At 39.3% G+C, this 12907-nt stretch overlaps 1 protein-coding gene across 10 annotated transcripts in view; it reads left to right on the forward strand.

Moving 5' to 3' along the window:
* Positions 1-12907, forward strand: part of MLIP (muscular LMNA interacting protein) — a 133241-nt gene that overhangs the window by 105620 nt on the left and 14714 nt on the right. For all 10 annotated transcript variants that reach the window (XM_072926449.1, XM_030267353.4, XM_030267354.4 and 7 more), the window contains one exon: positions 1757-1882. In XM_072926449.1, the coding sequence (XP_072782550.1) occupies positions 1757-1882 (126 nt within the window). The remainder of the gene's footprint in view (positions 1-1756; positions 1883-12907) is intronic.

A 12907-nucleotide genomic window follows, 5' to 3' on the forward strand; every position in this document is an offset into this window, starting at 1 on the left:
GCATGACTGGCAGTGGAGTGCTCCAGTGGGATGCAGAGAGGGGCTTCCTGAGCCCCAGGGGAATCTCAGAAGGAGCTGGGGAGAAGAACTGGCTGGATGGCCAGGCTCAGAGAGTGGTGGTGAATGGGGTTAAATCTGTCTGGTGGCTGGTCACAAGGGCTGCTCCCCAGGGCTCAGTATTGAAGCCCGTGCTGCTTAGTATCTTTATTGATGATCCGTATGAGAGCATTTAATGCACCCTCAGCCAGTTTGCAGGTTGGCTGTTGATCTTCTGGGTAGGAGAGTTCTGTGCAGAGGGATCTGGACAGGCTGGGTGGATGGGCTGAGGCCAGTTCTATGAGGTTCAGTGAGGCTGGGTCCTGTGCTTGGTCACAACAACTCCATGCAGAGCTACAAGCTGGGGCAGAGTGGCTGGAATTTTGGGGCCCTGTGAGAAAGGATCTGGGGGTGCTGGTCAACAGCAGCTGACCTGAGCCAGCAGTGAGCCCAGGTGGCCCCCTGTATCAGTAACAGAGTGACCAGCAGGAGCAGGGCAGGGATTGTCCCTCTCTACTCTGCACTGGTCACACCTCCAGCGCTGGGTCCATCTCTCTCACAATGAGAAAGACACTGAGGGGCTGGAGTGAGTCCAGGGAAGGGCAGTGGAGCTGGGGAAGTGTCTGGAGCAAGTCCTGTGAGGAGGGACTAAGGGAGCTGGGGTTGTTCAGCCAGGAGAAAAGGAAGCTCAGGGGAGATTTTACTACTCTCTACAAGTGCCTGAAAGGAGATTGTAGTGCGGTCGTGATAGGACAAGAGGAAATGGCCTCAAGTCATGTCAGGGAAGGTTTATAGTGATCATTAAGTAAAATTCCTTCAGGTTGCACAGGGAAATGATTGAATCACCATCCCTGGAAGAATTTAAAAGATGTGTGGATGTGGCTCTTAGTGATATAATTTACCAGTGGACTTGGCAGTGATAGGTCACTGGTGGGACTCTATTATCTTAAAGGCCTTTTCCAATACAAAAAAAATCTAATATTTATCATTTACAGTACCTTAAATCAATAGTATGTCTCCACTTTTGGTACTCTGTCTTAAAATTTCCACTTGTTGGACATAATATTCTGTATTTAAAAGATGTGTAGATGGAGGGGTCAGGTACATGGTTTCGTTGTCAACTTGGCAGTAGTAGGTTTATGGGTGGACTCAGTGATTGTCATAGTCACTCCTGTATGATTCAGTGACTCTATGACTCTGTAAAATCCAGCACTCAATCAGCGGTGTTATTCCCCACTAAGACTTTTGCTAATATGCTTCTGCCTAGGTGTAAGTTAACAGCATCTCAAGTTGTCCTTCCTTCCTTCACAGTTACTGTTTTGAAGAGCCCAGTGTGAAAGCAGATGTGTGGCTGTGAATAAAGTGTGACTTGAACTTATTACACTGCAGCTGAACAGCCAGAAAAAAAAACCAGCCGGCAAAACCCACAAACCATGGTCTGACAGCTCTGTAGCTTTTTTTTGTCAGTAATAAACATATGCCAATGATGAAGTTCTGTGCTTAAAAGCAGCTCTTGCTCACAATCTGTATTAGAAATAGTTCAGGCAGCATGACACCAGAATAATTTTGGTGGTGAAACACATCATTAAGAAAATATTTAGAAATATAGTCAGTACAGTCCCACCAGAATTTACTTGTATAACAAATATTCTGTAAATTGTATGGCCTTTTATGTGATTCTTCTTCCATCTCTTTTCTCCTGGGTGTGCTATGGGTCAAGACAAAACCCGGTGTAATTCGTCCTGTGCTGGTGAAAGGAAAGAGTGCACAGCAAAAGGAGGAGCCCTATCAACCCAATCCTTTTAAAAAGTACCTTGAAGAAATCAGTGATCAAAATATTGAGCAGGTGAGTAGCTCTCACTCTGAAGGATTTTTGTAGCCTCAGCTAGTTTCCCTAAAGATGAAGGAATAAACATAGATCCTTGTTTTGTCCCAATCTCTCTTTTTTTTTTTTTTTTTTTTTTTTTTGCCAAGTTAGATGATTCCCCAAAAATCTTCAGGCTGAGATGGGCAGCTGGGCATTCTACAGGGCCATGTTTTTCTGGTGATGTAAAAACTTGTATGTTGAGAAGAGGAATTTTTAATGACATCTGTAAGAAACATTTTGAAAAAGAGGGTTGAAATCCTGTGCTTCCCTGTCAAAGAGATGTCTAGATCATATCTACTAGAAAGTGCTTCCTTCGTCTGGGGCCCAGACCTGAATCCTCTGAAGAGAATGACAGCAAGGACTGGGCAAGGTTCACAACTTCTTCTCCAAGGGTGACTGCAGAGAAGCCCCAGTGTGTTTCTGTTTCACTTCCAGTGCATAACTCCCCCAGGTCCATAACTCCCCAAGGTCCATATCCATGTCCCTCCACAGACTGAGGGTACAGTTATACCACATGTGATGGTGGGGCAGCAAAGATGCTGTCTTCCTCTGCAGCCCTCTGCATGAAGCTGTAGGATCACTTTACAGAAACACATCTTCGACTGTGCTGACATGCATGAGGCATTATCTTAGAGAAACTCCAGATAAATGGCTGTGACAGCCTTTCCTCATGCATTTGTGTTTGTGTGCCTTATTGGGAAAAAAACCTTAAATATGATACACAATCTGAATGTCCCTGTAAGAGTTTGTTATTAACCTGTCCAGTATGTTCTGAATCTTCCATCTGGAAGGAAGTAAAATGAAGCCAATAGTCCTCTTGTCAAACACAATGAGAATAAAATACCTTACTAATTGAATTTCTCTTACTCCTGTGCCTCTCTACTCACATTAGACATTTTAGCAATGGCAGCCCTCTCTTCTTCCTTTTAAAACAGAATTTAATTAAGAATTTACTTGTAGCTCTTTCCATTCCACTCCATATCTCTGATCTGATGTAGAAAAATCCAAGAACTTCTCAAGAATACTGCAGCAATAGAGAAGAAAATAATTGTAATGTGAGTTGGTCCCAGCAGCACATATGGGTGGCATCAGAATGTTTCCATAGAATGTAGAGTTTATATAAAATATAGGAAAAAAATGAGTAAAAATACTGTTTTTCAGTTTGACTTTGAACTTTGGAGGTTGACAGTGAATATTTGTGACTACAGGTGTGTTGACAGTGAGTTATTCATGCTTTAACTTACTGAAAGCCTTCAGATTCCAAGGTGCTGTGCTGCCGTCTTCCTGGGATGAAAGAGCAGGAGAGTTATCTGGACATTTTACTATAGAGCTTTTGCCCTAGGCCACCTCAGCAGAGCCTTCCTGTAAAGGCAGGGGCAGTTCAGACCTCCCTTTCATCAGGGCTGGACACTGATTATGCTGGCTATAGCTTTACTGATGAAAAGATTATGTAATTCACCAAACTTCCTTTTTTCAGACAAATACAAACCTGGGGTTATTGCCAGGGCTTGAAGCATTATGACATTTGAAGCTGTGGAAACCAATCAACTTACACTTTATAAATTATTTGTGGCACATATTACTGAAATACTGACAGCATAATAAGTCTAATGTTGTTACAATAGAAGGCAAAGTTATTTATATGAAAGCTACGCATTAAAATGAACAAATAAAAAATACTGCACTGTCTTTAATAGATGGAAAAGTTGATTTCACAATTAATAGGTTCAGTTTTGCTTCCTTTATGTAAACGAATTATATTGTACGCTTTATAACACTGATAAATTGGTATTTTTTTGTCCTAAGCTTAGTAATATTACAAGTTGCTGTAAAATATGTGTATTTTATAAGATCTTTATAAAGACATCTTTGTTCTGAAAAAAAGAAGTAATGACTTGTATTCAGATGGATTCACTTAAAAAAAAACCTGGGTTTTTTTTGTGTGAGAAATGGCTACATGATTCTTGTCATGGTCTCATAGAACAATTAATAGTATAATAATATGCGGATCTAGGGAAAACAATGAAGTGTTGAACAAGACAGCATATGCTCTTAATTTCAGCTCCTGTCTCCCAGAGCAGGTTTCTGGCACTGATAATATATCCCTTGCGGGTGGAAGGGACTTGGATGCCCAAGTGAGGATGTTCACAATCTTTCAGCACCTGTGAAACTTTCCTGAGGGATTTTAGTGCCTGTAGGTGGGCTGCAGCACTGACTGTGGAACTGGGCTTGGTGCCAAGACAACAGCTTGAAAATTGCTCTGGTTGTCTCTAACTGTGTGTTTTCAGCCTGTATAGACTAATGACTCATTCTGCCCCTTCAACTGCTCTCAGTAAAAGCATTTTTGGCTGCACGGTGGCTGACTTCCAAAGAGGGGGAGTTCTTCCTACCAATATTCCCCCCCAAATTGGGTAAATTTACTGCTTCCATGGGATATAAGAGTGAGGAATTAAAACTAGGAGACTGGAAGTTAGGCATTCTGTTCTCTGTGGAAGAGTCACTGCTAATCTGTCCTCAGATAAGATCTTAGGAGGCATTAATTGTGGCTGTGGGCCAAAGTGCTCATACTGTTACAGATTTTCCCTGGTTTTCTTTGAAGATTTTCCCAGTCGTTCTGGGAGGGTCAGCTCTTACATTTCTATTCTCTATCTCTTTCTGGGTTTTCTTTTCCTTTCTTTCTAATACCGTTGCCAACAACAACCTCTCTAGGTAACGCTGCCTCTCCTTCACGTAGTCCATCTTGACAGAGCAAACCCTTTCAGACTGCATCTTTGAGTTGGGTAGAGAGTAGATGTGATTCTAGATGGAATAACCTTTATTAATTTATCTCCTTTGATTTTTCTTAGACCTCTGCAGTACCTCCCTGCCCTGCCAAACCTCTCAGTGTGACACTGAGCACTGGTGACTATGTGGGTGACATTCAGTTTGAGACATAATAATGCAGCCAGCTGTAACTGCTGACCTTCAGCTTCACATCCCTCTGTTGAACACACTCTGTGTTCTGCACACCAGAGAGTAGCTTGTTTGTTTTTCATTTCATTAAGAAATGTTGCTGTGTGGAAAAGTAAATTTCCTCTAAAAATAAATAATTTTTCTTTAACAGGTAGATGCTCTTATGCAGATAATCCAAAGTAACTAACAGAGAAAAAAAAATCTAAATTGGCAAAGATCATCTGGAAAGGATGTAGTTCAGCTCACAGATATCTTTCATCATCTGTGCTCTGGGCACAGTGTATATAGATGTGCTAATAAAACTTACAAACGAAGAAAAAAACCCAATTAATTTTGGTTACCCCCCTCCCCCCTCCCAGGGCCTATAAAACTGGTATTACTGTTACTTAGTGGATATCCACCCTTCAAACACTTATTACAGACAGAGTGTAATATTTTTGAGGTTGCAATCCAACAGTATTAAGCTCCCCGCATTTTTAGATGTCTTTACCGGAGATTGTATTTTTTCCCCTCATGAGAAAGAATCTTTATCCTCTTAGTATATTTCAGTAGCATTCCAGGAATTTTCTAAGTATGTTCCACTGTGTTCAAAAAAGAACCATGAAATACACTGGAACTGGATATAAATCTGTAGCACTGCTGATATGACAGCTTTATGAAGATTTTAATTTGAAACTGGGGAAACATATTTTTTTTTGGAGGAAGGTTAAGAATTTTGTTACATAACTATAAAAAATGACTCACAAGGAGTGTTAGACAATTCATGCGCTTGAAAATGTTTATTAGCAAGAATATTTACAGACCCCTTTGTCATTTTAAAAACAAATTACTTTGGGCAATGGAAGAAAAAAGATAAGGATTAACTAAAGAGATATTACCTACATTTGGTGTGAGCCTGTGTGACCAGTTTGCAAAGGTTTATCATCCATAGAAGCAGGACTGGTGCCTTTGAAGAGGCACAGCAATAGGCAAGGCTGGTGTGAAGTCGCTGGGCTGCTGCTGGGCTCTGATCCTCTGCTTGCTCTGCTCACTCTTTTGGTGGCGATGCATTAGCTTCTGCTGGAACTAATCACAGTTCTTGTCAGAAATTTTCTGGTCCTTTGGCTCAAAGGCAAAGCACAGTGGAGTTTCAAGTCTAGACAGCCAGCCAACTAAGTGAGACTCCAGGATGTATTATGTCAACAGCCATTGCAAAATGAAAGCGCAAGATGTGTGCCAAAACCTGGGTATGCCTCCTTGACTCTATCCCAAATCTTTTGAAAATCTCTTTTTAAAAAGGATTTTATCCTTTAGGTGCAAAAAGAGCATACATATTACATTTTCGTAACCAGAAACACTATTGACTACTGACAGAACAGCAAAAAATATTGTTTATGCACCTTCATTTGTTTAACACTTAAATGTCTCAAAAGTCTTGTTGGAGTCTTGCTAAAAACCTTGGAGTGCTCCGGCTCATAAACAGAAACAGCCATCTTTTGTACTTTTCAGACACCATTTTTACATTAGTTTTGTTCCTGTTTTATTAAATCCCCCAAACATGATCATTTTATCATAGCACAGGATCCTTTAGGGATTTTCTTTTCTGTCACTTGAGCACCAGTTGAGCTGCAGGATGGAGATGCCCAGTCAAAGAATAACTGGTTTAATGGGACATCTACTGCATGTTTTTCTGTGTGCACCTTCATGCCAATGTAAATGTTTAGTGTACATCAATTGTATTGGCATGAAAGTTCAGTACCTTTCCTGGTTAACCATCAAGATCTATGAGACAAAAAATGGTGCAAGACAAGCACTTTGCTTTCTGCCCAAACTTCTTTTTTGCACCCATTAATTTGTTTCTGTTTACTTTTTTTTTTTTTTTTCATAGAATATTGTCTCCTACACCCTCTGTATCCAACTAAACTGATCTCTCCAACTAAGTCCCCTTTGTGTCCTCCATCCATCTCCCTCACTGACTGTCCAAACCCTGGACTTTCAGCCACTTCTCTTCCATTGTGTGTGATGTTCATGAGAATCCTTATAGCCCTTACAGACACAACTTTTTGTACAATAAGGTGAGCATCAAGTATAGTGTGATTCAAGATCTGTGTAGGCTATTATCTTTTTAACTCTAGGCAGAATTTAGCTGAGTCATTAGGATTCAGTGCTGGCAAGAGCTAAGCGAGATGTAGCTCAGATGAACCCATGTGTCCCACTGCCCTGGAGATATTACAGATTTCCCTTTCCTTAACACAGCTTGTGTTGTGTCTGGCTTTCTCTAGACCAGCTAGGACAGGCTCCCACCACTTTTTGTTCAAACTATTTCTTCTCTGCTTCTCTACTATTTCTTCTCCACTTCTCTAAAGCAGTAATAATCTATTTCATGCCTCATGCTCAGGTTAGTTTTAGCATATACCCTCACTAAAGTAATGAGTTATTTATTTTTTTTTCTTGGTGATTGAGCAAAGGGAGACTAATCTGAGAGAAATACAGACTTTTCTAGTGGCTCTGTCATCCTGACAAGCAGTTTTCTCTTGGCAATGCAAAATGAATGATATTATTGGTGACATTTTTATCTTCTTTGAAACAGCATTGGAGAAGTTGGAGAAAAATCTCTGTAGTCCAAGGTGTGTGGGTAACAGGGCTGGCTAATGAGCTTTGTAAGGTGAAAATTGTGTCCTATGCCTAAATTGAAGTATTTTTTATGAGCAGCTGACACAGAGTTTTTACAGTACCTCAAGAGATCCCCTGCTCTAGAAAAGCATCAGTTGTGGAAGTTCATAACAGATGCTGTTTGGAACCTCTCAGATGCATCCCTTCTACTCCCTCTTTTTCTAACAAAGAATCTGGCTGCAAATGGTCAAAGCTTTTTTCCAGGAGAGACTGTCCCACACTGAGATGTACAGTGTACTTTGTTTGGGACACAAGAGGTTAAAATGTAGGCATTGGGTGCTGTTTCTTTAGGCTGTGTCCTGGTTTCCTCTTCAGGGGAAGTACCAGGGTGAAATACGTGTCACTAGTTTCAAGCATGGAGTGAATGGGAGTCAAGACTGCTTTGGAAAAATGTGCAATCTCTGCAGAGAATACATGTTGATCATCTGTCTAAAGAAATACCTGGAAATGCCTTTCTCTCTCCATACTAGATGCCTAATTTGGGTTAATAGGCAATGTCCTTGGTATTTGATATTGGCCCCTCCATCCTGTGGGATTTAGAGATTTTACCATTTTACCCAATTATGAGAATGAAGCAAAACTAAAACTAAAATCAACCTTCCTTTCTGTCTTTGAGACAACCCGAACAAAAGCACCTTTTCCCATCTGAGAGACTGGTTTAAACAGAACAAAAGTTCTGTTTAAATTTTTATTGAACTGGGCTGACATATTTACTTAGGCAGAAAAGATTTTACAATCAAATATTTTGGACAAGTTCCTGGTTCATTGTAGGCATTCACAAGAACAAATAAATAGTTCATATGACCAATAAAACTATTTCTTTATAACAAAAATGAGTATTTACTGTTGCTAATGAAAACAATGCTAAAAACTCAGAAATTTGAGTAGAAAAGTGAGTAAGTCAGGAAAAAGGTGTCCGAAGGTAACTAAGATAGTGTAATTTTTTGGTATATCATATCAGTTGTACTTTGGCAAACAGAATAATCAAATGTCAATACTGGGCTATTTTAATAAAACAGAGTTGTTTTTACCCCAAAAGCAAATTTTCATCAGTTAGAATTTTTTAATGCTTCTGTTTTGGTCTGTAATATTAACATTCATTGATAAACAAAGGAAGATTAATTTTGATTTTTTTCTCATAATCAATATTTAACATTTGAGTCAGTATATGCTGATAAAATTCCTAACAATATTTGCCTATTATTTCCTGTACCACCCAACTAAAATCTAAGGTAATAATGCTTTTAAAAATAAATTATTCAATTTATTGTCATAAATACTTGCAGTAGCAGAAAACATAGCACAGGAGGCACAGGATAAAGTGTTGAAATTTCAAACAGTTAGACCCATTCTATAAACAACATCCCGACAGCATGAGAGTTTCTTTACGTTCTCTACTAAACCTAGATTATTTCCTCTGTTAGTTCCCTAGATTTTCCCGTTTCCACTTCTCACCCTTTAGGATAAGGAATAACAGTGACTCTGTCTCTCCAGCCACCCAGGAAACACGCGGTCAGCGTCCACAGGATCAATCTATTAATGTTACATTTCTAATTACCTGTTGTGTTTTGCTTCACCTTCCACTAGAGGGCAAAATCTACTGGAATAAATTCTTATAACCATTCTAATATGTTAAAAACGCAGTATGGAAAAGGGACAGGAGGTCACAGTGAATTAAGTTATTCTCCACCTGCACTATTGTTAAAAAATCACCTTAAACAAGTGTTCCCTCAGAGATGGGAAATGGAAACAACCAAAACAATTAGCTATGTTATATATTAGGGAAACTGGATATGGTGAGGGCGTAAAGCCAGGATCATGTCATTTGTTGGCTCGGGGTGTAAGATAATATCAGCTGTATTGATCTGAAATGCTTATTGAAAGGACACTGTGGTGTGGTTTAGGCAGGCTTGACTTGGTGCCAGATTGTTTTTTTTGAAATACCTGAATCTCCATAGGTGATGAAATTACAGAGATCAATCTGAAAGATAGACCAGGCAGTTTTTGTGGATTATAACTGCTCAAAGTGATGAAATATATAACATGTGTCCCAAATAATTTCACAATGTGGTTTTAGGATTTGATAGAGTAGGCAGTGGGAACCAAGGTATTGTGTCTCTCTCCTCACATCTGTGCACAGGCTACTTCTGAAATAAAAATGTTGTCCACTTCAGTGAGCTGATTCTGCTCTTACTTGCCTTGTTATCTCTCTTGTCCTCTCCTTCCCCACTCTCTTGCCCAGCCATTAGGTGCTGCTGCACTTGTTTAAACTCCCTGGATTGAATAATTACATGATTTAAATGTTTTGTTATTAAGAAAGCCCCTCTTCCTTTTGATTGCAACAAAACAACTCAGGAAAGAGGAATTATATAAAGTGTTGTAGTGATGGAGAGTCTGAGGAAATGTGGAGCTCTGTGGTTTACTCCAAAGCATGGTTCTGATGGGAGAGAATCCCTCCAGTCTTTAAGGAAGAAATATGTGGGGTGGAAGAGCACAACCCCACACCTGGGATACTGTGTCCAATTCTGGTCCCCGCAATTCAAAAAAGATGCAGACAGGCTGGTGAGAGTCCAAAGAAGGGCCACAGATGTGATCAAAGGACTGAGAAGGAGAACCTGCCCTATGAGGAAAGACTGAAGGAGTTAGGTCTTTTCTTCCTGGAGAAGGAAAGGCTCAGGGAGGACCTCCTCACAAGATCCCAGTACTTAAAAAATAGTTAGGGAGAGGACAGAGGCTTTCTCTTCTTATGGAGCCACATGGAGAGGACAAGGTACAATAGGTTCAACTAGCAGTAGGAGAAAATTAATCTTGTTATAAAAAATACTTGTTTTGTGAGAGGGACCAATCACTGGAACAACCTCTGTAGGGATGTTTAGGATCCCCACCACAGGTGGTTTTTGTGATATATTTGGACAGGATGCTAGGTAACCTCACCTAGGCTCTATTTCCCTCAAAAGGCTGGACCCTTCCAATTGGTGCTGTTCTAAGATTCTATGTTTTATATGTAAATACCTCTAAGGGCTGAGACCACTAACTTTTAGAACATTAGCTATTTTTTGAAGGAGAAAGGAGTGATCTGCTCATGCAAAGAAGCAAGAAATGAATGAGTGTAGCTCCCTCAGCCTCTAAGTCCCCAGTGCCTTTCAAACTTTTATTTCTGTCAGCAAGAGCTGAATACACGATTTATGAACACCCCTGGGAAAATATCCCTGTTTGTTAAATATTTAGCAGCACAATCTTTGAAAATGGATTGGAGGAAACTGTCTTTTTGCAAGCAGTGTGAGAAATGTTGAAAAATTACCATTTCTGTCTGGTCAGGCATTACTTATAATAGTAGCAGAGGACAAGTTCTCTTTAATGTCCAGCTTTGTGCTCAAGCCAATTAAATTTTTTTCCTAAATGGTCTAAATGGAATTTTCTTGAAACCACTAAATGCAGTCATGCCAAAAGTGTCAACTTTTCATAATCACTTGCAGGTCTCCAGGCTCATAGGTAAGCAGAATATTTAAAGGGAGTCTTTATTTTTTAAATGAAATCTATGGTGTTTACTTCATCATTCAATCTCCTACTCATTGGAGTTTGTATTTGATTAATAGTAGCATAGTGGGAAGTGACATTCTGTCAATACAACAGCCTTTCAAGGTTGCCATGGAAAAGCACTTTTCTTTCAGACATCATCCCAACAGCTTTTATTTTCTAGAAGACAATTTCTTTCTCTCTTCTGGACTTTGGTATTTAAATGCTGCACTTGTGTAGGTGTATTGTGGTTGATCAATCAACTATCTGTGACCCAGAAAAATTACTTTGATATAGAAAAAGATATCAGAGGTAAACAAGTCAGTTCATTGGTGCTGAGCTACAAACTGAACCTCCTTGTTGGAAAAATATTAATAATTCATATTTCTGTGTCTTCTTTGTGTATTATTTTTATAGCATTTCTTGGACTTAATGATTTATTTTAATGATATCATATTTAGATTACATTTCTATCACTTTTGACGTGGTTTGATAATGCCTTCATAAAATGTTTTTAGAGCCCCTGCTCAGCTCATCTTTAAAGAATGGTGTTTATCTTTAAACACTTTTTAGAAAGATCATAACTTTCTAAACATAATCAATTGCTTTCTTTCAAAAGCCATTGAATTAGCAACAGAACTTGAAAGTATCTCAGGCTCAACAGAAGACCCAGGAACGTGCCCCTAACATGGAGGGGTCCTAAGTCTGGCTCCACCTGGAATAACCTCGGCTACCCATTTCTCTGAAGACAGCTCTCCCAACGATTGCTGTGTCACTGCTTTCGGCCTGGGCAGTTGGGCAAGTTTGAGAGAATTTCTGTCCTATTTCCAGTAGGAGAAGCTGCTGATAGTAGCACCCTGGCATTTGCACAACACAGTGGGATCAAGCCCCAGCAGGCACCTTCTATGCTTAGAAACCAAAACGTGCTTCCCAGTGAACACACCCAGGAGTGTTCAAATTTCCTTTTGAAACATAATTACAGCCACTTCTGTTTCTTTCTGCCTTTTCCTTTATACTGGGTGTCTCTGCTAGGACAGATTAAACCAGTCATATGCACCAAATAGTGCTTTAAGATGTTTTGTCTTGATTATTTATTATTATAATAATAAATTGACTTCCTAGAAGTCTCTACATAATAAAAATTTAAGTGAGTTCATCCTTATACCTGGCTTTCTAGGGTGATGGCATCTAGCCTTCTGCATAGTGGATTTCAGACAGACATCTTTTATGCAATAAACATTCCCAAATATAATAGAAATTCTGGTCCTGGCTAACAACCCACTTCTGAGAACAGAAGCAACCCAGAGGTAAAGGTTCTTATTAACAACATTAGCAGAATTATGTAATTGAGTGAAGAATACCAAACCAGATTTGGTGTGTATGAAACCTGTATGAGAAGCATAAATTATACTTGTGCACTTCTAATTGAAGACAGTGAAAAAGCAAAGCCTGAAGGAAAATCATAATTATTGGAAACTATCCCAAAGCAGCCAGAGCTATACAGACATTCTTATTGCAAGTATTTATATAATGTATACTGTGAAATACAGTATTAATTAATTTCAGTTTCAGTTATATTAGATAAAAGCATAAAATATAACTAGTTCTGGTGAAATTCCAAGGATGTACTCAGATCTTGAATTCAAGAAGTCAGTATTTACTGATTTACAGAGATATTGTGAACTAGCTTTTTCTTCTTCTCAGTTAAAACTAGATATAATTTTACTAGTTATACTATGGGCAGAATATGATCTTAATGCAAATTTTTATATAATAGGTGACAGTTACAGATGTATATGCACCTTTTGGGTTACATGAGCTAACTCAAAGCAGATAGCTCTAATCCATGTGAAGAAGATGTTTGTCTCTGCTGCCTTACCCTAT

Source organism: Taeniopygia guttata, chromosome 3, assembly GCF_048771995.1.
Source record: "Taeniopygia guttata chromosome 3, bTaeGut7.mat, whole genome shotgun sequence".
Classification (NCBI taxonomy): domain Eukaryota; kingdom Metazoa; phylum Chordata; class Aves; order Passeriformes; family Estrildidae; genus Taeniopygia; species Taeniopygia guttata.